This window comes from Leuciscus leuciscus (genome assembly GCF_965113295.1).
Source record: "Leuciscus leuciscus genome assembly, chromosome: 9".
In the NCBI taxonomy this organism is placed as follows: Eukaryota; Metazoa; Chordata; class Actinopteri; order Cypriniformes; family Leuciscidae; genus Leuciscus; species Leuciscus leuciscus.
In genome coordinates, this window is record NC_138733.1 from 45,121,826 (window position 1) to 45,148,314 (window position 26,489).

Below are 26,489 nucleotides of genomic sequence, written 5' to 3' on the forward strand. Positions count from 1 at the left end.
AAAGAATATTTCAGCTTCCTGAGATTCTCTGAGAGTTTGATGTATTAACTTTCATTATAAAAAACAGGAGAAAATAAACTGGTTATTAAACAAACAATAATCATTTGTGCAGAAATATAAACATAGACTAATGTATATCATTAGTTTAATTTCAACCTGCCTAGATTACTGAACTGAAAACAAATAGAAATATGAATATGCTCTGTGTTTGTTCAATATTTATTAAGTCTTTAACTGAGGACACTGATGTCTGTTTTCTAATCCAATCATTAGAACTGCTTTAGATTAGCAGAATATTGTACAGTAATCTCTCATATGTGCCATTGTGTCATAACTTTCTCAAGAAGAGAAGTGGAAAAGAATGTTCCTATACTTTACAATATAGCCTACAACATATATATATTTCTAAATCTAAATATCAGATTTGTTATTTGTTTCGGTGAAAGTGGGTAGTAGTAATTATCTCGGGAGCACATCCGTGGTGTTGAAGGCGTTGCTGGTTTGACCAGTTGTGTTTTTCACCCAGCGGGCTACAGTGTACATTAAGTATTGCTGAACGTTATGAAATTGTGATTCAAGATAAAAGGCTCAAAGAAAATGTTGAAGAAGCTTTGAAAATTGAGTTGCTTAAAAAATGTTTGTTAGATGGAGGAATCTGTAGCAAAAGCAAAAAGAGCTGCTACTTTTACAGATGGCCCATTAGAAGTTAAAACTGCGTTCTGAACCAGGTAAAATGGAATTAGAAAAGACAAAATTGAATTTGGAGTTCCTCAAACTCAACCTTAAGTAGAGTGTGGGTGACGGTTACGTGTAGAGGACCAAATTAGGAAGAGTTTATTTAAATGGGCTTGATGTGACACCCGCCCCATTTGTTGGCGTCATTTTGGCTTGACGGTCTGCAAAGGAAAGGTATGATTTATACTTATGCGTCGTTGTCCGCGTTGACGCTCAATTACACATGCAGAGGGAGCATGTGAAACCCGAGGTAGGGGTTGTGTTGATGAATGGGTTTGACCTTGGTTGAAATTCATGTTGTTGTTTTTTTGTTTTGTTTTTTTAAGTTGTTTTTCTTTTGGTGATTTACCGTTGCTGTATATTTAAGTTTTAATTCATGTTTTTGTCAATTTTCTTGTGTATGTTTTGAATTAAGCTTTTAGTCCAATGCTCTATTGAGGGGGCAGTTTTATTAGTGTCAGAAGTTGTTTTGGAATAAAAAGAACGTAGGCTACTCGGTTACCTAATGTAACCTCGGTTCTCTCTAGAAGAGGGAACGAGTATTGCGGAAGTTGCTTACGCTACGGGTAAAGTTGTCTTTCCTCGAGATCTGAAGCCAAAAATTATCCTTAATTTTGTATTTATTGTCAACGCAGTGCGGCGTAGAGTCTTCTCGTGGAAGGGGCTCTAGACTGCGTGATTGTGTTTATGACCCCTTCTGACAGTTCAACGGGTATCCGTTGATTACCCACGTGTGCAGAGACCAGCGCTCTGGGTGGGGATGCCATATCGATCCACCGGCTTGAGAGAGGAGATCTCTCTTGACCGGGATCGGCCAGGGGGGTGAGTGCGACAGCCTCACTAGCTCTGGGTACCATATTTGGTTCTCCCATCGCGGGGCTATGAGGAGCACTGAGTGGCGTGTTTTCCCTGACCCTCTTTATTACCTGTGGTAACAGAGAGATCGGAGGGAAAGCATACAGCGGGCGGCTGGGCCAAGTTTGGGCCAACGCATCCTCGCTTTTGAGAAAAACCTCGGGCAATGAGCGTTGTCTTTTGACGCAAATAGGTCGACTTCCACCCTGCCGAACAGGTGCCACAGTAGCTGGACTGTCTGAGGGTGCAGGGACTAGTGGTGGGCAGATCGAGGCTTCGTGAAGCAATGAAACAGTTGAACCAAATGGGCCATATTGTTTCGAGGCTTCGAATCAATCCGACACCCGTCTCAACGGTGACACCTTGTGGTCACTTGCAGGTGTTGATCTGAAACAACCTTGACGAGCCATTAAAAAAATGTGTTGTTTTTTTATTATAGTATTTTTCTAATATGTGAAGCTTGTAACCTATAGGCTCCTCACTGTGCATAATGTTATTTTGGTCCTGCAAAATGAATATTAATAAAAGAAATCAAGCCACAGTGTCTCACTATTTTAGAGATTTTTATTAAAAAATATTAATTTCTCTGCTGTGGAAGGACTTAGCCTACTTCTTTTTTTACAGATAATTTCTCCAGCCTTTGAAAAAATCCTCTCACAAGGGACACTTGTTGCTGGCATACAAAGATATTTTTTAGCTAGGCCATACAAATGAGGAAAGATTACTGCTCTCTCTTTCCAGTAAGTTAGTGGATCATGAGTTCTGGGCAAATACGCAAATACGTCCTGTGTTTCTACTGGTGTTGATGGTGATGGTGATGATGATGATGGGTCTGATGTTGACACAATATCACAATACACACATCTCACTTTATTTGGGGTTTCTAAATGGAAATGCTCCCACACCACAGATGTACGGCATCTCTTCTGGGGAGCCTCCATTTTATCTATCTAGCCTATCCAAATCTATCTATGTATCTATCTATGTATCTAGATATGTATCTATAATCTATCTATGTATCTAGATATGTATCTAGATATAATCTATCTATGTATCTATCTATAATCTATCTATGTATATATATATATATGTATGATCTATAATCTATATATGTATAGATCTCAGCGAGCGCAACGAGTGGTGAGCCCACACTAGAAGGCGCTTCGTCAGATTGCAGAGATTTCTGGATCTGACACCGCCCTGTCGGTTCACATAGGACACCACAGACATGTTGTCCGAACGGACTAGTACGTGGGGATCCCGTATATGTGGGAGGAAATGCTTGAGCGCGTTTTCGACCGCTATCATCTCCAAACAGTTTATATGGAGGCATTTTTCCTGGTATGACCACAGGCCAAAGACCGGTTCGCCCTTGAACGGAGCGCCCCAACCTGAGTTGGATGCATCCGTCGAGATAGCTTTGCGGCGTGAAACGGCTCCCATTTTCACTCCCTGCTGGTACCAATCGGCCGCTAACCAGGGTCTCAGCACTGAAACGCAGCTCTGAGTCACTCTGGTTCGTATGCCGCCGGCCGCCTAGGCTCGGCGAGGCATACGGGTGTTCAACCAGCGTTGTAGGGGGCGCATATGTAATAGACCCAGCTGAAGCACTGCTGCAGCTGACGCCATATAACCCAGCATCCTCTGAAACGTTTTCAGGGGTGCGGCGCTGCCCAGCTGGAAAGACTCGGCCAGGCGCTAGATACGGTGCGCGCGCTGTATTGACAGCCGGGCCGTCATTGCCACAGAGTCCAGTTCCAAGCCCAGAAAAGGGGTTGACTGACTGGGCAGTAATGAGCTCTTGGTCCAGTTGACCGTGAGACCCAAGCTTTCCAGGTGGCTGAGAAGCACAGTTCTGTGAGAGATCAGTTCTTCCTCTGACTGTGCTAGAATCAGCCAATCGTCCAGATAGTTCAAAATTCGCATGCCCTGACCTCTCAGGGCATGCAATGTGCAAAATACACATCTGCAGTCGCCTTTTTAGGGGACTGACAGAGCGAAATGCTTTGACGACTCATATGCTCATAAAAACAATTTTTTTTTTTGCTGTCAGAGCCCGGATTCAAACACGGGTCTCTGGCGTGAAAGCCTAGTGTTCTGCCACTGTGCCACAGGGGGAGAACACATAAGCATCCAGTAAGCGCGAGCATATAAAAGAGCGTCATGTTGTGTGTCAGCGTTCGTTTTGCAGGCGTGCGTGTGTTAAAACAGGCTCGTTTACTGCAATATTAGTACAGCTAAGGGCAGAATGACCTCCGGGTTCCGATAGCCGTGATGCACAGGCTCGGGAACCTGATTCGGAGGCGCGGGCACGGCGCGTGCGCTCTTGGTGCTTGAATACGGCGGCTCGCGTACAGAGATGGCTGGCCGTTTTACACACATTGTCCCGGTGGCTTAGGACGGGGAACATATTGTGCGAGGGACGGCGCGCGAAAGCAGCACCGGGGGTGCAGTGTTTGTCAGTATGTGTGAGCGCTAGGGGCGGGCACAGGACTTACACACAGCGAGTGACCGGTAGTGAGGGGCCGTGTAACAGAGCGGGTAGTGGGTAGGTGTGGGCACGGGGCTGTGGACATGTGACCTACATTCAATACTCGAGTGGCTTTTGTCCGCTTTATGAGAGTGGGCTCTGATAGAGACACGGAGTTTATAGTGCTTGTGTGTAGGGGCGAGCACAGAAACGTGGGCACATTTTCTACACTTGAAACACATGCGGCGTGAGCCGGATCGTCAGAATTGTACACCTATGAGATTTTTCTGGGGTGCCGTGAAGACGGTGTTTGGGTGCAGGCGAGCGGGTTGTACAACGTGCCCGTTGGCTGCAAAATACACATCTGCAGTCGCCTTTTCAGGGGACTGAGAGAGCAAAATGCTTTGACGGCTCATATGGTCACAAAACAAAATTTTTATTTGCTGTCAGAGCCCGGATTCGAACACAGGTCTCTGGCGCAAAAACCTAGGGTTCTACCACTCTGCCACAGGGAGGGTTCACATAAGCATCCAGTAAGCGTGACCATATAAGAGAGTGTCATGTTTTGTGTCAGCGTTCGTTTTGCAGGCGTGCGTGTGTTAAAACAGGCTTGTTTACTGCAATATTAGTATTTCTAGCCACCTGAACTTAGAGGGGACTGAGAAATGTGAGAGAATTGGAGGTTGGTCCGGCCTCAGCGGGACTCAAAACACTTTCTCTTCCTCCTTTCGCCTGAGTGAGGCATTTTAGAGGCGGGTTCGCTTTCTGAAGTAAGAAAGCTGACCGCGAGTTCGAAATGAACAGCATAATTTTTATTTGCTGTCAGAGCTCAGACTTGAATAGGGGTCTCTGGCGCGAAAGCATAGTGTTCTACCACTGTGCCACAGGGGGAGAACACGTAAACATTCAGTAAGCGCGAGCATATAAAAGAGCGTCACGCTTTGTGCCGGCGTTCGTTTGCAGGCGTGCGTGTATTAAAACAGGCTCGTTTACTGCAATATTAGTATTTCCAGCCACCTGAACCTAGAGGGGGCTGAGAAATGTGTGAGAATTGGAGGTTGGTCCAGCCTCAGCGGGACTCAAAACACTCTCTCTTACTCCTTTCGCCGGTGAGTGAGGCATTTTAGAGGCGGGTTCGCTTTCTGAAGTAAGAAAGCTGAACGCGAGCTCGGAGCGAACGGTATAACTTTTATTTGCTGCCAAGGCCCGGATTAGAACACAGGTTTCTGGCACGAAAGCCTAGGGTTCTACCACTGTGCCACAGGGGGAGAACACATAGGTTTTTGGTAAGGGCGAGCATAAAGAGCGTCACGTTTTGTGTCGGCGTTCGTTATGCAGGCGTGCGTGTATTAAAACAGGCTTGTTCACTGCAATATTCGTATTTCCAGTAACCTGAACTTAGAGGGGACTGAGAAATGTGCGAGAATTGGAGGTTGGTCCGGCCTTAGCGGGACTCAGAACACTCTCTCTTTCTCCTTTCGCCGGTGAGTGAGGCACGCGGGGTGCTGAACATTGCTCGTTGTGACGGCGTTTGTTTGCAGGCGTGCATGTATTTATAACAGGCTCGTTTACTGCAATATTGATGTTACCAGAGTGACGCGCGCGAACGGGGCGTGGGGTAGCTTTCTTGTAACGTAAAGGACACGCACGTAAACGCAGGGTCGACACTGAGAGCTCTTCACACTCGGGGAGTGCGGTGGCGGCGTGCTCGCGGCCCAGGCAGAGAGTGGAGATGACGTGGCGGTCTCTGTTGCTGAGCGGCACGAGCCGCAGGAAAGGTGAACACACACAGCAGAGTAAGGATATGTCGCCGGATGGCATAGCAGGCACGGAGGCTGAAGGCGGCGAAGACAGCCAGCTTCCTCAGACGCTTCCTAGACTTGCTGGTCGCTTGTTTCAACGGCGGCGGCTCTCAAGATCCAGCGATGCGAAGAGCTTCGCTGAAGAAATGAAAATCAGAATTCCAGCCTGTGAGCCCCTCTTTTATACACGCCAAGTGCTTAATCAAATTCTTTTTTAAATAGTGTTATCATTAAGTACTAATCATTATTATCTATTTGTTTGTTAGTTAACATTGTCTATTGATGGAAAACCATGAGGCATGAAAATTAAATAACATTTTATGCAGCTAAAATATGCAGTATTGTTTTTTCATGAGGATATAAAACTCACCGAACTGAAGGAATGAGCCACATGTATTTACACACTTCAGAAAGTGTCTGTTTAAATGTACCAAACATCATGAAAAGCATAGACATGTATTTACTGGGAAAAGGTCGGGGAGGTTTTTCACTGAAACAATATTCATGAGAGTAATTTCATTTAATTGAAATGAAAGTTATGACACAATGGCACCTATGAGAGATTACTGTACAATATTCTGCTAATCTAAAGCAGTTCTAATGATTGGATTAGAAAACAGACATCAGTGTCCTCAGTTAAAGACTTAATAAATATTGAACAAACACAGAGCATATTCATATTTCTATTTGTTTTCAGTTCAGTAATCTAGGCAGGTTGAAATTAAACTAATGATATACATTAGTCTATGTTTATATTTCTGCACAAATGATTATTGTCTGTTTAATAACCAGTTTACTTTCTCCCCTTGTACAATGAAAGTTAATACATTAAACTCTCAGAGAATCTCAGGAAGCTGAAATATTCTTTTTCTGGTTTCATTTACTTCCATTTCTCTGGAAATTCATCAGTGCCGACAAACCCAAATAAACAGATGAACGCGTGTTTTGTCATAACCCAAAGGCTCTTTGTAGATCCGCCATTGTATCTGATAGAGAACGCTTTTCTTACGAACACCATAAACGCAGTTGGTTGAGAAGAAAGTGGCCGTCACATGTACGATTGCTCTGCAGCAACAATTATGAACATTAGCAGTAAACTGTGTGTGTGTGTGTGTGTGTGTGTGTGTGTGTGTGTGTGTGTGTGTGTGTGTCACGAACACGTGATAAACCACAAAATCTCCGCAATCGTACATATGTAACGATCACTACATTTAAGCGTATTCGTTAATATTTACAAATACCATAATTGACTCATCTACCATAATCAGCTCTTTTCCAGGAGTGTGTGTGTGGCTCTTAAAAGAGCATTTGTGTGTGTGCTCGCCTCCTCGGCCTCTACTTGGAGCTGGTGTACTTGGTGACGGCCTTGGTGCCCTCAGACACGGCGTGTTTGGCCAGCTCTCCGGGCAGCAGCAGACGCACGGCGGTCTGGATCTCTCTCGACGTGATGGTGGAGCGCTTGTTGTAGTGAGCGAGACGAGACGCCTCACCGGCGATGCGCTCGAAGATGTCGTTGACGAAAGAGTTCATGATGCCCATCGCCTTGGAGGAGATGCCGGTGTCAGGGTGAACCTGCTTCAGCACTTTGTAGACGTAGATGGCGTAGCTCTCCTTCCTGGACTATGTACTTGTCAGAGATACACTTAAAGCCTTTTTAAGTCACCCATCAGTTAGACCACAGTACAATACCACTAAAATGCAGCAAGCTGTAGAGTCAGATATACTGGAAGATGTCCAGGATGGTAAGAATTGGAGAAAAACACTCTTGTTCAGCAGTTTCCATCTTCTTTCTCCATAATTCTGTACCAGGATGCCTTTGAGGTTGCAAATCCCCTTGGATCGTAAACTTCTGGCTGCATACCTTACCTTGGCTGAAATTCTGCCATATAATAGGTCCTCTATAGGTCTGATGCAGTTACTGATGCTTTGCAGGGAACAGGGTTTACAGTTGTTTTTGGCCAAGACTTGGTATTATCTCGCCTTGTGAATGATTTAAGGGATTATTGAGGAATCTGGAATTATTTTGGATGATGGTGAGAAACTGCAAGGGTCTGTCATAGCAATTGTAGGTAACAACTTGTGACATAGAAACGACTTTGAAAGGGAGCCTACAAAAGTTGGTCCTCTGAAGACTCAAGAAGCCTATCAGAACAGTGTGACAGGGCTGTCACTGGGTCAGAGCGTTATAGATGGTGTTACATTCGATTCTGTTTTTAATCGTTTGAGACACTTTCCACAATGTTTATGGCATGATCTTTTCGAGGGGTTTGTGTCGAACGGTCTTGCTTTGTATCTGTAAAGCTCAGGGAAATTGTAGAGCTTGTTTGTGCACCCAAGATTCACACCAATCGGGTAGCCTATCCAAGGTTCTCCTCAGGGAGTATCTTCAGATGGAAGTGAATATTTTCCCAGATACCCCTGTCAAACCAAAACACCACTTCCTTCTCCACTATCCAGACCTAATTCTTAAATGTGGTCCTCTCATTCATCTTTGGACAATGCGGTTTGAGAGTAAGCACACATATTTTAAGATATTTTAACACAACTTCAAAGACCTCTCCAGTACTCTGGCAGAAAGGCACCAGTTGCTTCAGGCGTATCTTCATGCTGGTAATGTCTTTCCTCCTTTTCTTCAAGTATAGGTCAGGCTAATTCATTTAATATGAATCAACAGCCATGATGGCGCCTGTAACTGGCAGAGCCCTGGCTCGTCTCCTGCTGTGTAGATTATTAATGGTCATTTTTTCAGTGTATGTGATCATTTCAGCCCGCATAACAGATGGATGCGTCCTGGCTGTATGGACTTATGATCGGGACTCTTTGTTTCACATCAGAGAGTCGATGGAGGACCTGTTTGATAAATACGACAGGTTAAAACAGGCGTTTCCTCCTCCGTTTGCTATCGATCCTGACTCACCTGACTACTTGTTGCTATATCGGGCTCCAGGCAGGGTCCGTAGGAGATCCAGGAAAAGAGGCTTGCAATCCGGTGTCCAGGTTAGGCGAAGGCGTGCCGCAGCGCGCGGTGGCTCCGTTGTCTTCGGCTGCCGGGACCGCATTCGGTGCCTGCGCCGGATTCCTCTTCTCGATGTGTGCGGCAGCGTGTCCTCGCCGCCGCCTGTTCGGACTTCAACGGGTGTCCTGGATCCTTCACAGCGCTGGAGTTGTGGTCAGAGGTTTTCGCCGCCAATGTTTACTTCCGTGTTTGTGCCGGCTCTCTCCGCATGGGCCGGCAGGAGACCATGTGACCGCTGGACGTGCCTTCAACCAATCCCGCTGCACAACAGGGACACTGCCTCCGTGACGTCATCCAAAATGCATGTTGGCCTGTTGAATGCTCGTTCAATTGCGAATAAATCGCATTCATTAAACGATCTTTTCACAAGAGAAGGCCTGGATATTATGTGTTTGTCAGAGACATGGCAGAGAGAAGAAGAGCTTATTCATTTAAATGAGCTCTGTCCAGCTGGTTGCTCTGCTGTTGGGAGGCCCCGCCTATGTCGTTGCGGTGGTGGACTGGCTTTTGTGCACAAGGACATCCATAACTGCAATGAAATCTTGCCCCAAAAATTCTCTTCTTTTGAATTACAGATGGTCAAAGTGGGTTTCTCATCCTCTTTCTACTGCATTTTGGTTTACCGTCCTCCTGGCCCTGCTGCTGTCTTTCTTAAGGATTTTAGTGACTTTTTGTCCTCTATAATTAAGTTGGAATCTGTCTTAATCCTTGGGGACTTTAACCTTCATGTTGATGACAGCTCATCTTGCCCCGCAATGGAATTTTTAAAATTGACTGAAACTTTTAATTTTAAGCAGCATGTATCTGAGCCTACTCACCAAAAAGGCCATATTTTAGACTTAGTTTTTACACTTGGCCTAGATATATTAAACGTATCTGTAAATGATGTGTATATGAGTGATCATAGTATTGTTCTGTTTGATCTTCACTTCAGTTCTGACCCAAAGCCTTCAGCAGTTAGGTCTCAGAGACGTGTTATCACTGCAAATACTGCAGACACATTTTCTGATTTGTTTGATCCTGCTCTAGTTATGGACTGCCTTGATGTGGATGATTTCGTTCACTGTTTAAACAATCACTGTGTAAAAATTCTGGATCAGGTGGCCCCTGTTAAATCAAACTTGTCTGCTCAGAAAAAAACGTGGCCTTGGATTAATGAAGAGATTTTCAATCTTAAGAGACTGTGTCGAAAGACTGAACGCCTGTGGAAATCCACTAGCCTTGAGGTGCACAGGCTTTATCTCAGGGATCTTGTGTTGTCCTATAATGTGACGGTTGAAAAAGCCAGATCTGACTATATCCGTCAACTAGTAACATTGAATAAAAAAAATCCAAAAGTGCTGTTTGACACGATAAATACACTTGTTTGTCCTGCTGCCCCAGTTATCCCTGTTTTTTGTGAAGCATGACAGCAACGCCTTCTTGGGATTTTTCACCAACAAGATAAAAATGATTAAAGATAAAATCCCGTCCCATTCGTGGGGTTCCGCTGCTGTCTTTGAACCAGTCTCCAGCATTTGGTCCACTTTTAGGACTGTGACGATTGCTGATATTTCTAAATTGGTGACCAGGATGAAGCCATCTTCCTGTTCATCGGACGTCATTCCGTTTAGGCTATTCCAAAAGGTGTTTGAGGAAATTGGCCCTTGTGTAACCAAAATGGTTAACCTCTCGCTGTCTACTGGTGTTTTTCCAGATGCTTTCAAGCATGCTATAGTGGAGCCACTACTAAAAAAGGCAGGTTTGGACCCGTCGGATTTTAATAGTTTTAGGCCTATTTCTAAGCTCCTGCTTTTATCCAAGATCATTGAGAAGGTAGTCTGCGAACAGTTGACATTTTTCCTGGACAAAAGTAACATCCATGAGCCATTTCAGTCCGGTTTTCGTAAACAACACTCTACCGAAACGGCTTTACTGAAAGTGTCAAATGACATTATGATGTCTGCTGATTCTGGAAAACACACTGTTCTAGTTCTTTTGGATCTGTCCTCAGCCTTTGACACTGTCGACCACCAGGTTTTGCTGAAAAGATTGAGGGATCAAGTAGGGCTGTCAGGGTCAGTTCTACAGTGGTTCTCCTCATATTTATCTGGGCGTAGCTTCAGTGTTACAGCTAACCAAATAAGGTCTGAGTCTGCGGATCTGCTTTGTGGAGTGCCTCAAGGCTCTGTTCTGGGCCCTGTTTTATTTTTTGTTGTATTTGATCCCTTTGGGAAAGATCATACAAAGGTTCAGTGATGTTTCTTTTCACCTATTTGCTGATGATATCCAACTTTACTGCTGCTTTAAGCCATCAGAGATCTGTAAGTTAAACTCCTTGCTCCTTTGTCTTGTGGAAATAAAAAAAAATGGCTAAGTGATAACTCTCTACAGCTAAATGCAGACAAAACAGAAACACTGGTTATTGCCCCTGAGGATGCAATCCCTGGGATTAAACAATACTTGGGTGATTTAGGCCAGTCTGCTAAGTCAAGTCTTAGAAATTTGGGAGTTATCCTGGACAAAGATATGTCATTAGTGCAGCACTGCAAGCAGCTGACGAGAAACTGCTTCTTTCAATTAAGGAAAATCTCAAAACTTAGAAATATGGTTTCACGAAATGATTTGGAGCTTATCATTCATGCCTTTGTGTCTTCGCGTTTAGACTATTGTAATAGTTTATTTTCATGCCTAAACCAGAAGGAGCTCTCTCGACTGCAATTAGTGCAAAACTCTGCTGCTAGAATTCTGACACGTACTAATAGGAGGTCTCATATATCCCCTATCCTAAAAGAACTTCATTGGCTACCAGTGTCTTATAGGATAAACGTTAAAATTTTGGTTTTAGTTTTCAGAGCTTTGCATGGTCAGGCACCCTCTTATATTAGTGACCTGATTCAGCGCTATACCCCTGTGCGTGCTCTGAGGTCTGTGGATCAGAATCTGCTGACGGTTCCACGCACTCGCTATCGTACAAGAGGTGACCGATCTTTTCAGGCTGTTGCTTCTAGGTTGTGGAATGACCTCCCACCATCTATGCGCTCTATTGACTCTGTTGATGCCTTCAAATGCAGACTAAAGACTCATCTATTTGTTCAGGCTTTTAATTAGCTGCTTGTGGGTTGATATGATCATGTTCTGTCTATGCTTTTATTGTGTGTATTTTATGATATAAATGTTTTGTTGTGAAGCACTTTGTGGCCTTATACCTGTGAAAGGTGCTATATAAATAAAACTTACTTACTTACTTACTTACTAATACCCACATGTATAATTTCGCCATTCAGGAAGCTGACAAGGAGTATATGCTTCGTACTACTCAAAACTGCTATTTAGATTTAGAAATATATATGTTGTATATTTTAAAGTATCTAGGGACATTCTTTTCCACTTCTCTTCTCAAATCCCTACCAAACCTGCATAAAATTGGATAATGATCACTAGTCAGTGTATAGGAACCTATAACCAGCACCTGAAGATCCTGCTTGGTACTCACACTTTACACAGCACACTTCTCCTACAAGCTGTCCTCATCACACATGAAACATGTGCTGCTTTATGTTTTTCAGGTAAGTCCAACTATATTCAGGTACAGACATAAAATAAGACAGGCATTATGACTTAATTGTGCGTGCATGTGTCTGTTCAAGCTCAAAAGAAGAGAAAGAACTCGGCGTTTACGTGCTTTCTGCGTTCCTCTGTGTGCGCGCACAAAACAGCGTGAGTTCCAGTCTTGTTCTTGCGCTTGATGTTTAAACTGACAGGACTTTAAAAAAAAAAAAACATGCAAATAATAAACTTTCACTCTATGGTGTGTAAACTTTGCATTAATCCGTGAATCACATGCGTTCCGGACTGAAACCAATCAACTAAGAGCCCTATACTTGACATTGCACCAGTGGCGGAGCCAGGATTTTTTCATAGGGGTGGCCAGGCAAGGGCCAGCAACCAGTCTGGGGTGGCACAGAAATCTTAATTATTTTATCATAAAAAATATTTTGATAATGTATTGGACTGTTTTAGTGCCTACACAACTGAATAAAGTTAATTTGTACTTAATTGTAATTGAGAAAGTAGTGAATTGGGAATCATGGAATGCTGAGTGAATTTTATATATATTTTTTTATTATTACCCACCACCTCATATTAAAATTAATTAAATAGTAATAAAAGGGCACACACTATAGCTAAAGTTCAACTTGCTCAGTTAGATTGGTTCTGGTTCTCAAAATCTCCAATAGCTTGTTCTACATTGTTGTATCTTCATGGATGAGATAACATGCAGATAAATACTGTAGTCCAAAGATTATTCAACCTTCAATGCGTTTTATATAATCAATGAACTCTTCAACCAATTCTGAGTTTGTCAAAAAAAAGTAGAACTTTCTATATTAGTTGTCAAAATAAATAATTGCAACAGTTCTATCATACCTAAATTAAAAAGGAAAACAAAAGTTCTCTTTTGAATACCATACCATACCAACTTTATTTGTTAAGCACTTTACAACAACCAAAGTTGACCAAAGTGCTGTACAAAAAAATAAAAAAAAAAAATAAAAAAAAATACACATGTACAATTAATAACCACACAATAAAAACATTCAAAGTAACAAATTAAATCAAGTAAATGAAGTCGACCTCTTACTAGGTGTCAAAAGCCAAAGAGAAAAGATGGGTTCTCTTACGAGAGGTTCTCTCGTATTGCGTAAGTAGCTTACGCATCGGGAAAGTCTTCTTTCTCGAGATACTGAAGCCAAAAAATTATGCTTAATTTTTAATAACTTTGTCAACGCAGTGCGGCAGCATGCAGACCTAGGGCAGGCTAACTAGCGTGCCCTGCGGCTGCCCTGCGGCAACTGCACAGGGTGTCTACAGATATAAACAAGTTAAATTTAAGACTTTTTAAGACCTTTTTAATGCCACTTTGAATGAAATTTAAGACCAAACCTGTGATGGAAATACATATTATATTACATGCGTATTAGATTTTTAATTTGAGGGGGGAGTTTAGACTTTTTCTTTTATTTATTACATGTATCTGGCCTAAATGTATGCTCACTCATTGCATTTTTACAATGGGGTAATTTTGGTCTTAAGAATTTACACAACACAAGGAAGCTTGATTTCAATCTTTGAATTAAATTGAAAAAAGTAGCACAAATAAATACAATAGAATAAAGATACCAATAAATAGAAATAAAGAGAAAAGTTTTTGCTTAGGTCTAACACTAGTATTCAGAAATACTACAGAGACTGAATAAAGTAATCAAATGTAAAATAACACTGGGTAGTATTTTAGTCCTGACTAAATTAAATACATAGGCTATTAATCCTGATTCCTTAAAATGAAAGCTATGGTTTGTTGTTTTGACAACCAAATGAATGACAGACACATATGGCTGCTGTCCCTTTAAGAGCTAGTGCACGGATCCTGTGTTCATTATACGGTCACGTGCGATTTATGCTTATTTAAGACATAACCGACTGTGTTTAGAGGATACTCACCAAGACCGAAATTGACATCATTTTCGCATGTTTTTGACTGTTAAAGCGATAAAATCCACGAAAAATAACTTTTGTTACCCACGAGCTGTTTGTGAGGCGGCTTTACTCTATGTATGTGTGCAGAAAAAAACCCATCTCTCTCAGACAGCGCGCAAGTACTGAATAGTTTCAAATCGCGTGAATGTTTAATCAGGTAAAACTTTAAAAGACGTGCAAATGGTAAAGTTACTTATGATGCAATGCTGGCCCGATTATGCAAGTGACAATTCCGTCTATCCCGACTCCCGAAACGCGAGAGTGTATTTTTACCTCAGTATGTTTCTTCTGGGAGTTTTTTTGTTTGCCGTTATGCTCATTTGTTTTGATTTCTTCCTATAAAATCTATCACAGAGACAAGCAGCGCGAGCCTCAACAGCGTTACCAGAAAAAGCCTACATTATCATTATCAATAGCTGTTTATGTAATAAAATCTGAATCATTCTCGCGATTCGATGCTTCACTTGTTATTTGACGGATATTAGGTCCGTCAGACTGGAGAAATTTTAGCGGTAACGTGACCAGAAATATTTACAGTTTTTTTCAATTGCTTACACACTAAAATTAGAACTTTCCCACAATTAGCAAAACTTTACACTCAAGGAGCAAAACACCGGCCTAGATTTGCACAACTGTAAGCACATTGTCAACTTCACACTTTTTGCAAAACATTACACACAGTGATTTGCAAAACACTAAACACACTTGTATGCATTTGACACAGAAATTTATCATGATGTCATTTCCTTGCAATTTCAAAGCAAAGGCTTTCAAATGAGCACACCCATGAACCAATTGGTTAAACACAGGCACCAGGTGTGCACACACACTGGTGCTTAATTGTAGACACACCAATCAGGTTACTGTAAAGCACTATAAAAAGGCAACAGGTAAGTTCACCTGTCTTCAACAAAAATGGATGGTGTCAGAGGAAGAGGGAGAGTGCGGATGAGAGGGGGAATCCAGAGAGTACCAGGTGGAGGAAGAGGCCAAGGAAGAGGAAGAGGAAGAGGGAGAGGGAGAGGGAGAGGGAGAGGGAGAGGAAGAGGAAGAGGGAGAGGAAGACCTGGAGGAGGGGTAGGACATGCACAAAGAAGAAGACAACCAAATCTGTGTAATGAAATTCGTGCTACAATTGTGGACCATGTAATAAACCACGGACTAACACTGAGGGAGGCTGGATTGAGAGTACAGCCTAACCTAAGCAGGTACACAGTGGCATCAATAGTTCGGACATTTCGTCAAGAGCACAGGTGAGAAACTTCTCTTCAGTCAACAGAAAATCCATTGCTTACTGCATGTACTATATCAACAGTACTGTATATGTACTCTATATTTTGGTACTGTATATATTCCTGTGTATCATTTTACAGTAAGCTGTGTATTTTGTTTGGCCAACATAGGATTGAACGTCGTGAACACCAAGGAGGAAGGGGCCCCATATTCACACAGGAGCAAGAGAGAGAGATCATAAACCTCGTTTTGGCCAATAATGCAATCAGACTTCGAGAAATTCAAGCCCATATTGTCAATGATCACCTAATTTTCAATAATGTCCAACAGGTCTCTCTGTCAACAATAGCCCGTATCCTTAAAAAACACCAAGTTGTGATGAAACAACTGTATAAAGTGCCATTTGAAAGAAATTCAGACAGGGTGAAAGTCCTGCGGCGTGAATATGTGGTGGTACGTTTTGTTCACTGACTGTAGTATTGTGTACTGCACACATAACCTTTTTACTGTACATGTAATTTTACTGTATAGCAGACCTACAGTATACTGATCTACACAATGTGATCTTTTGCTGTATTTCAGAGAGTTTTGCAAATGGATGCGGAGGAAGTCCCACATGAGTTTATTTACATTGATGAGGCTGGATTTAACCTGACAACAGTACGAAGAAGGGGAAGAAACATCATCGGCCACAGGGCTATTGTCAATGTACCAGGGCAACGTGGGGGTAACATTACCCTTTGTGCTGCCATTACACAGAATGGGGTCCTCCACCGCCATGCCAACTTGGGTCCTTACAACACTGAACTCATTCTTACATTTTTAGACAGATTACACAATATCATCACAGCAGCAAACCAAAGGGACCAGATGCAATACATTGTCATCTGGGACAATGTAGCTTTCCATCGTTCTGCTCTGGTCCAAAACTGGTTTCAACAACACCCACAATTCACAGTTCAATACCTACCACCATACTCCCCCTTCCTGAACCCCATCGAGGAGTTCTTCTCAACATGGCGGTGGAAGGTTTATGATCTCCGGCCCTATGTCCAGATGCCCCTCATTCAAGCTATGGAGGAAGCATGTGATCAAATTGAACCAGCATCCATACAAGGGTGGATTCGTCACTCAAAAAGATTCTTCCCACGTTGCCTTGCAAATGAAAATATAGCCTGTGATGTTGACGAAGCCCTGTGGCCAGATCCAGCTAGGCGGAGAGATGTTTAGTTTTTTTTTTTTTTTTTTTTTTTTTCGGTACTGAACTGGATATGTAATTTGTTACAGTATTACTGTAAGCTTAGAGTACAATGGTATGTTCAGTAATAATATATGAAAACTGGAAAATGTTTTATGAATATTTGTTCAGTATTGACTGACTTGAGTACATGAAAATAAATTATTTTCATCAGTCTGCACAATTGGTGTCATGTGGTGTTGGTGAATTTATTTTTACACTTTCTGTGTAAATGCTAAAAGTGTTTTAGGTTGAGCACAGGAGTGTTAAACTGATTCAAACAGAGTCAGACCATATGATGGTTGTGTTTATGTTATGACAACAAAATAAGGTTTTTATAAGACATTGTATAGTTTTGACAAAAGTGTTTCATTTTGCAAATGATCTGAGGTGTTGTGCTACTTTGGTGTAGTGTTGTGCTAATTGTGTGAAGGGTTTTGAAAAACCGGGCCCTGTTTTCAAAATTGTGCTTAAGCAATTGAAAAAAACTGTAAGACCTATCGAATCTGAATTTAAGACATTTTAAGACTTTTTAAGGCCTTTTTTTAGGAAAACTTTATTTAAGACATTTTAAGACTTTTTAAGGACCCGCGGCCACCCTGCTGCAGCAGCCTATCGCTGAGCCCTTGGCGTGACGTCACGTCCAATGAGCGCGCTTGGCGCGCTTACTGCGTCACAGCCCGCGAAAGGGGGTGTGGCTAAGCGTATATAAGCGGGGCTCGGAGGCTGCTTCACTGATTTCTGTCTCTTCAGCGAAGCTCTCCGCATCGCTGGACTCTGAGGAAGCCGCCGTCGAAACAAGCGACCAGCACGCCGAGGATCTCAGACTGAGGAAGCCGGCCGCCTTCGCCGCCTTCAGCTTTCCCTGCCTGCTTCGCTATCCGGCGAATATATCCTTTATTTGCTCTATGTGTGTGTGTTTGTGTGCTCGCCCCGCGACACACTTTGCATCTAAAAGAGCGTGAGGCGTTGTTTCAAATGCCTCGCTCATCCTGTGGCTCGTGCAGAGCCACGCTCAGCGACGGAGACCGCCTTGTGATCTGCGCTCTCTGCCTGGGCTTCTACCACGCAGCCCGCGCCCTTTCCTCGGGCGGCTGCGAACAGTGCGAGGATTTGCCGATGTCGACCCTGCGGGCTCGACTCGCCATGTTGAGGATCCTCCCCCTTCTCCGGCTGCCTCTTCCGGGCCGCGTAAGAAGAAACGCCGCTCTCTAGGCCTCCCGAGCCGGGTATGACAGCTGAGCGCTCGCCGGAGCCCCTCCCGCGAGCCTCGCTCTCTCCTTCTCCCCCGCCCTTCACCGACGCGCAGCGGCCGGCCATATTGTCCGCACTGCCGTCGCCTCAGGGGACGAAGCAGATGACGCCGCTGACAGCTGCTCTCTGCTTGCTTCAGACCCCTCTGTCAAGCCGCGCGAACGCGCCGCTCACAAGGGATGTCAGAAGTAGATGGTAACGGGCTGGCTTCCTTTACGTTATAAGAAAGCTACCCCGCGTCTCGGTCACGCGCGTCACTCACCGGCCACCTCCATTTCTCAGTCCCCTCCTAAGCTCAGGCGACTAGAAATATCTATGTTGCAGTAAACGAGCCTGTTTTTATACACGCACGCCTGCAAACTAATGATGTCACAGCACATGATGACATCTTCCCGCTCTCTCTCCCTTTGTCCGAGCCGCGCAACAGCGCCGTTCTCAAGGGATATCAGAGCGGACGTCACGAGCACCGGCGAAAAGAGGAAGAGAGAGTGTTCTCGTCCCGCCTGGACCGGACTACCTCCAATCCTCACATATTTCTCAGTCCCCTCTAAGTTCAGGCGGCTGGAAATACTAATACTGCAGTAAACGAGCCTGTTTAATACACGCGCGCCTGCAAACTAACGCCGAAACGAAACACGACACTCTGTCATATGCTCGCGCTAACTGAGAGCTTATCTGTGGCTCAGTGGCAGAACATTAGGCTTCCGCGCGGGAGACCTGAGTTCGAATCCGACTCTGGCGGCAGATAAATATTTTTTTCTGCTGGCTTCTCCGAGCTCGCGGCCAGCTTTCTTACATACAGAAAGCGAACCCGCATCTCGCACCCTCCCGCTCACAGGATGGTGCTTGAGTATTTATGAGCGTCTAAACATATGAGCCATCAAAGCATTTCGCACTATCAGTTTCCTATAACGCCAATGGTGTTATAAGTGTAGAAAATGTGCCCACTCCCACGTGCTCACTGCTACACACAAACACGGTCTCCCCAGTAACGCTCACAGAGCGCACTCTCATAGAGCAGGCATGCGCCGCTCGAGTGCTAAGCGCAGAGAATGTGCCCACAATTCTGTGCCCACACCTACCCACTGCCCGCTCTGTCACACAGTTACCCCGGGTTGCAGATCCTCCAAAGCTCACAAACATTCCGGCTCTGGCCGAAGGTATCATAAGTGTGGATAATGTGCCCACTCCCAAGTGCTCACCACTACACACAAACACTATCCCCATGGTAACGCGCTCAGAGCGCACTCTCATAAAGCGGACACACGCCGCTTGAGTACTAAGTGTAGTAAATGTGCCCACAACCCTGTGCTCACAACTACCCGCTGCTCGCTCTGCCACTCAGTTACCTCGGGTTACAAAGCTCCCAAACACTGGCCGTGTTATAAGTGTAAACTCTGCGCCCGCTCACGAGCACGCGCACTCACTTTCAGACATGATAACCCCCACGCAGCTCTCGCGCCAGGGGTGTTTAGCAGCAAAACGCGCTCCATCCGTAGCGATCGAGCCATCATATGCTGTACAGCCAGTCAGCACTGTTTTCCTGCCCCCGTGTTCGAGCACTGGCGGCGCGCATTCTCACACATTTCTCTGGAAATGTCAATATTGCAGTGGACGAGCCTATTGTACTACACGCACGCCTGCAAACAAACGCCAGCATGTTGACGCTCTCTGTTTCTATGGCAACTTCTCGCTCGTTCAGTTCCAGTAAATGCGACTGTTCCAGTGTATTCTGCAGTAAACAAGTCGGCGACACAGCCCGCTTGCCTGCACACAAACGCCGCTTTTACGGCTACCCAGATAAATCCCATAAGAGTGTATTTTCTGGTGTTCCGGCCACGGCCGATGGTGTTATGAGTGTAGACAAAATGCCCACTGCCCAGTGTTCATTCCTACACAGAAACACAGCCCGTCACACAGGGCTCGCGCACATGAAATCGACCCAGAACGATTGCGCATTAAATGTGGTAAATGTGCCCACTGCCCAGTGCCCACAAACACTATGTTCTGCATGTCTCAAGGTTTCTGTAAAACGAAACCAACATGCATTCGCTCTGCTCAGGCGGACAATGCTCTCAGTGTTGTAAATGTGCCCGCTATCCCACGCCCACATTCACACATAGACATGACAGGTCTTACGGGACTCGCCCAGCCCTCCCCATCTCGGTTGACCACCGCAGAGGAGTCGAGCGCGGGCAATCTGCCCGCTGTTATCAGCGCGCCCCCTGCCTCAAATGTCATAAACGCGACGCTTATGTTGCAGTACACTGAAGCCCCTCTGTCGCTGAGCGACCAGAGCGCGCTTCGCATTCAACCCCTAGCCATTCGTGCAAACGCATGGGCAAGGCTACCTGGGGTTTCGAAGTGGGTGCTAGACATTATAGAAAGAGGCTATTCGCTACAGTTCGGTCGACGCCCGCAACGCAAGGCGGCGCGAATCGATACTACGGTGAAAAAGGAAGTAGCACACCTACTTCGAGCCGAAATAGCAAAGTTACTGAGCAAAGGGGCTATAGAACCCTTATCACAAGCTCAGAGCGAAGGGGGCATGTACAGCAGATATTTTCTGGTACCCCCCAAAAAAAGACGGGGGTCTCAGACCCATTCTAGATCTAAGACGACTAAACAAAGCACTTCTGAAACGACGGTTCAGAATGCTCACGACCAAGAAAATCCTCTCGCAAATTTGCCAAGGGGACTGGTTCATGTCGATAGATCTGAAAGACGCTTATTTTCAAATACAAATAGCGTTACGTCACAGGCGATTTTTGAGATTCGCCTTCGAGGGTCAGGCATATCAGTACACAGTCCTGCCATTTGGCCTATCCCTGGCACCTCGCGCATTCACGATGTGCATGGATGCAGTGCTCGCACCCCTCAGGCTCCGAGGCGTACGAGTGCTGAATTATTTGGACGATTGGCTGGTTCTAGCTCGATCACAGTCGGAACTCATAGAACACAGGACCATATTACTCGATCACCTCGAGAATTTAGGTCTCACAGTCAATTGGGCGAAGAGTTCGCTGTCTCCCAGTCAGAAAATATATTTTCTGGGCACAGATCTGGCATCGCTGTCTATGACAGCACAGCTGTCGCCGCAGCGCAAACTAAGTATTCAGCGAATGACAGAGATTTCTCGCCACAGCGCTTTAGTCCCGCTCAAAAAGTTTCAAAGGATGCTGGGTCTCATGGCTTCAGCATCCTCAGTGCTTCAGCTGGGTCTGCTTCGCATGCGCCCGCTGCAGTATTGGTTGAAAGCGCACGCCGCGCAGAGCTTGGACCTCCGGTCTCGCGCGCCTCAAGGTCGATCAGAAATGCGTCGCAGCTCTGAAACCTTGGACAGTGACCGACTGGTACCGGTCAGGAGTAAGCCTGGGGACTTCCTCGAGTGTGAAGGTGGTGTCTACGGACGCCTCAACCTCGGGATGGGGAGCGCTGCTCGAGGGCAGACCGTTATTCGGCCAGTGGTCGGAACGGGAGAAGCTTCTACATATAAACTGCCTGGAAATGATGGCAGTCGACAACGCGCTGAGGCGTTTTTTGTCCTCAGATAAAAGACACCACGTCTTGGTCCGTTCGGACAACATGTCAGTGGTGGCTTATATAAATCACCAAGGAGGTATCAGATCCAGAATCCTTCACAGGCTGACGGAACACCTCCTGGTCTGGGCTCAGCACAATCTGCGCTCGCTCAGGGCAGCGTATGTGCCCGGCCATCTGAATGTGGGACCAGACAGACTGTCCAGAAACTATCTTCCGGCAGGAGAATGGTCTTTACACCCACAGACAGTCAAACTGCTATGGAGGACATTTGGCAGAGCGAAAATAAACCTATTTGCGTCTCAAGAGAACGCTAATTGTCAGGAATTTTTCTCCAAGAGCAGGGATGCGCTGGCTCACGTCTAGCCCCGCTGCCCGCTCTATGCGTTTCCCCCTGTCACGCTCCTACCCCAGGTGTTAGAGCGAATCAGGGAGAGCGGATGCCCGGTGCTACTCGTCGCCCCATTTTTGGACAAACCAAGTCTGGTTTCCAGTCCTGATGCAGCTGACGAGTACCGCCCCGTGGCCGATACCGGTGAGGAGGGATCTCCTCTCGCAGGCAAGCGGCTCGATCTGGCATTCTTACCCGGAGCTTTGGTCCCTACATGTGTGGGCCATCAACGGGTACCCGTTAACCTCCCAGCGGGAGTGTTAAACACGATTACACAGGCTAGAGCTCCATCTACGAGGCGGCTCTATTCCTCAAAATGGTCTGTGTTCACTAGCTGGTGTACAGCGAGTGGCACTTCACCCTCACGCTGTGGGGTGCCGGAAGTTCTCTCCTTTTTACAAGAGCTTCTGGATAAGGGCAGAACCCCATCCACGCTCAAAGTTTATGTGGCGGCCATAGCAGCGTTCGCTGAACCACCGCTTGGCCAATCATTAGGAAGGAACGATCTGGTCATTCGCTTCCTTAGAGGAGCTAAGAGGCTGAACCCTCCCAGACCTCCCTCAGTTCCCGTTTGGGACCTTTCCACGGTTCTGGAAGCCATGAAAGGTGCCCCATTCGAGCCAATACAGTCAATAGACCTGAAACTCTTGTCTTTCAAAACAGTGTTTCTTCTGGCTCTCGCTTCAGTGAAGCGCATAGGGGATTTGCAAGCGCTCTCAGTGAGCGCGACGTGTATGGAGTTTGGGCCTAATGACTCGAGAGTCATACTCAAACCAAAGCACGGATATGTTCCTAAATCCCTCAATACACCGTTTAGGGCACAGGTTATCTCCCTGTAGGCCCTGCCGGTATCTGAAGAGGAAGGGGACGCAGGCTTCCTTTGCCCGGTCAGGGCGTTAAGAGCCTATGTGTCTCGCTCATCTGTTTTCAGACAGACGGAGCAGCTCTTTGTTTTGTTCAGCGGACGTTCTAAGGGACTAGCTGCATCAAAACAGAGTCTATCCAGATGGATAGTTGATGCTATAGCGCTAGCTTACACATCCAAGGGCCTGCAATGCCCGATAGGTGTCAAAGCGCACTCCACAAGAGGCATGGCCTCGTCGTGGGCTTGGTCCAGTGGGATTGCCTTGCAAGATATTTGTATGGCGGCAGGCTGGGCCTCCCCGTCTACATTTATAAGGTTTTATAACCTCGAGGTTCCCGCTTTACAAGCTAGGTTGCTCTCGGTTTAATTTTTCAGTATTGCCCGCCCGATGCTATCGGCTCAGGATGCTGAAACTGCTAGAGCGTCGATCACTGATCGTCTGTATACTTCTGTGGGCAGTGCGTAAGTCCCCCATATTTACCAGTCCAGGCCGAGTTCGCCCTGGCTGTGTGGAACACTTGATATAACATGCTCTTATCAGAGCTCCATATTACAGGAATGATGCTATTCTAGCCCCTCTTCCCGGATTATCTGTGAGTCCCTTGTGATTAGGCACTGTATGAGCCCCGGGCACCTGCCCTTGGGACTTTAGTGTTATGTCTCAAGCACGCACGGCGTTTTACATTGTGTTCCCCTAGCGTAAGATACTTACGCAAGTACGAGAGACCTCTCGTAAGAGAACGTACTCGGTTACTAACGTAACCTCGGTTCTCTCTAGAAGAGGGAACGAGTACTTGCGTATCTTGCCGTGCATGCGTCATGTTCTGATTCGCTTCAGCGATGAAAAACTGACCAAACCAGCCTCTCTGGGCCGTATTTATAGCCCTAGCCCTAGCCCCACTCGCTTTCGGCGGGACATGACGTAATAGGCGCGAAGCACCCTCATTGGTTCTGACGTCATGAGGGGCCTCTATCGATAGGCTGGTGCAGTTGCCGCAGAGCAGCCAATGGGCGCGCGAGCTGTCTCGCCCATGTCTGCATGCTGCTGCAATGCGTTTTACATTATTGCAAAATTAAGGATAATTTTTGGCTTCAATATCTCGAGGATAAGAGGTTTTCCCCTAGCGTAAGATACTTACGCAAGTACTCGTTCCCTCTTCTAGAGAGAACCGAGGTTACGTTAGTAACCGAGTACGTTATCTTGCAGTAATGTCCTTTTGCAAATAAAGTCTTTACTGCAGCAATTCTGTCTCTGTCTTTTTTTTCATAAACCATACATTCTATAAAGCTACTCTGAGATGGTCATTCATTTTTTGTAATGAATTTCTGCAGCAAAAGAAACAAAATGCATGTATTTACTAAACCCAACAAAACAAAAATGTAGAGAGGCTTCAAAAGAAACTGCAGTGCAAAACACAATCTATGATCAGTACAGTATACTGTGTGCAGTTTCTGTAATTTCAGCTGATGTTAGTGTTTTTATGACATTGTGCTGTGATTGACTAAATGTTCCTGTTGGAAGAGAACATGTGTTAGTGTTTTGAATAATTATTTGATTTTGAGACATGTTTGCATTGTTTTGTTAGACATAGTGTATTGTTGCTAGTGTATTATTGTATTTTGAAAATTAGTTTTGGAGTTTAGTTTACAATGTGTGATTTTGAGCATGAAATTAACCGTTTTGCCAATTGTGTGTTTTAGGTGTGTTGGTGCGTTAAGAGTTTAGGAAACTTGTTAAATGTATTGAAAAAACTGTCATAGCGATTGTAAAAAACGTATCGGTTACCTAACGTAACCTCTGTTCTCTCTAGAAGAGGGAACGAGTATTGCGTAAGTAGCTTACGCTGCGGGAAAGTCATCTTCTCTCGAGATATGAAGCCAAAAATTATCCTTAATTTTTATAATCTTGTCAACGCAGTGCAGCAGCACGCAGACCTAGAGCAGGCTATCTAGCGTGCTCATTGGCTGCCCTGCGGAAACTGCAGCAGCCTACCAGTGAGCCTGGCGTGACGTCACGCCCAATGCTCAGCGCCCTCACGCGTCACGGCCCGTCAGAAGGGGCGCGGCTTAGCTTATAAAAGAAGGCTCGGGGGCTGCTTTCTCTGGTTTTTGTCGCTTGAAGCGAATGAGCTCGTGGCGCGAGCACGGCAGGTTACGCAATACTCGTTCCCTCTTCTAGAGAGAACAGAGGTTACGTTAGGTAACCGATACGTTCTCTTACGAGAGGTTCTCTCGTATTGCGTAAGTAGCTTACGCTGCGGGAATTCCCTTGTCAACGCCGTGCGCGCCCAGCATCCACTGAATGAGTCCCAGGGAAAGTCCGGGGAACACAAAGAGTGTGAGCCAGGCGGCCAATATGATGGCTAGCGCAAGTACATAAGCACACAGTAGGGCGTACAGAGCGACTCTAAAAAGTTTAGCCTGCAGGGCGGGAACTTCCAGGTTGTAAAATCGGTCCCACTTTATATTAAAGGTCCCATGACATGAAATTTTCAATTTCTGAGGTTTTTTAACATTAATATGAGTTCCCCTAGCCTGTATATGGTCCCCAAGTTTCTAGAAATTTCAATCGGTATAAATCGAGCTTTTCCTATCTTTCTCTGCCTTTGAGAAAATGGAGGCTCAATCAGGCTGATCTTGAATCCCCTCTTTATGACGTTACAAGGAGAAATGTTACCTCCCCTTTCTCTGCTTTGCCCGCCCAGAGGATATTTCACGCCCATGAGAAAACGAGCTAGGAAACAGGAACGCGCACGCGCGATTTTAGTTTGTCCACGAGAGACATAATGGCTTTTGAGTGAGCAAAGCATAATAATTGCTCAATAATTGGATGTACAAATGAACACTGAAGGGTCAATACAAAGCTGGGCTTGCTGAACGTCTGAAACTAAAGTCTGGATCAATCTCTTTGGCTCAGCTACACACCTCGGACAAGTAAGTCAACTAATGACATATAAGTGTGTTGCTTTACTGTTTATGGTTACCTAGCTTGTTACACGTAGAATGTGGCTGTCACATGAGCTATGCAGTTTATGTGTGTGAATACACACACTGTAACGCGAGTGTTGTACACTTCTTTGTTATTTGGATAACCGTTTTCCTGTTGGTAATATGGCGCGCGCGATATCCGCATTTCAAGATCGCAGAGCTTGATGTAATTGTAATAAGATAAATGACAGACGTTACAGATCTCTCATGAAAAGGCAACAGTAGGTTCGCGTTAGCTACATGATAATAACTGTAAACCATCCGAATAAAGTACCGTATCCAAACATAATATTTTAAACTTACCATTCGGAAACGTCCTGCTGGAGCTGCTGAGTTGCAGCTTCTCCATCTGGATCAGATTCTGGGTCAAACTGAAATGCTTGAACGACTGCGTGTCTTCGTGCCATTGCAATATATCCAACATAAACAAACATGCATGGTATCGTTGCGCAAGATGGTCAAGGCCACGCCCACCCTCCACCTTGCGCCGCCTTTCTCCTCCTCATTATCATTTAAAGCTACAGACACTGAAACGGCCTGTCTGAAGGAAGCTCATTCTGGGACTGGTTTGTAGTGGCTATAA

At 45.2% G+C, this 26,489-nt stretch overlaps 1 protein-coding gene and 1 long non-coding RNA gene across 3 annotated transcripts; one reads left to right on the top strand and one right to left on the bottom strand.

Moving 5' to 3' along the window:
• Window positions 1–6,363: 6,363 nt before the first annotated feature.
• Window positions 6,364–8,468, bottom strand: LOC309506583 (histone H2B-like; the record flags this gene model as incomplete). The annotated part of the gene is made up of 2 exons (XM_082180425.1): window positions 6,364–7,482; window positions 8,418–8,468. The coding sequence occupies 2 exons, from the start codon at window positions 8,466–8,468 to the stop codon at window positions 7,198–7,200; spliced, it is 336 nt and encodes a 111-aa protein (XP_082036551.1). The 3' UTR covers window positions 6,364–7,197.
• Window positions 8,469–13,720: 5,252 nt separating this feature from the next.
• LOC309505752 lies at window positions 13,721–17,365 on the top strand. Of its 2 annotated transcripts, XR_014208572.1 has the most exons (3): window positions 14,907–15,374; window positions 15,411–16,084; window positions 16,214–17,365. It is a non-coding gene; the product is annotated as an uncharacterized lncRNA (long non-coding RNA). The 2 variants fall into 2 exon arrangements; XR_014208571.1 differs by having other exon boundaries at window positions 13,721–16,084.
• Window positions 17,366–26,489: the final 9,124 nt, after the last annotated feature.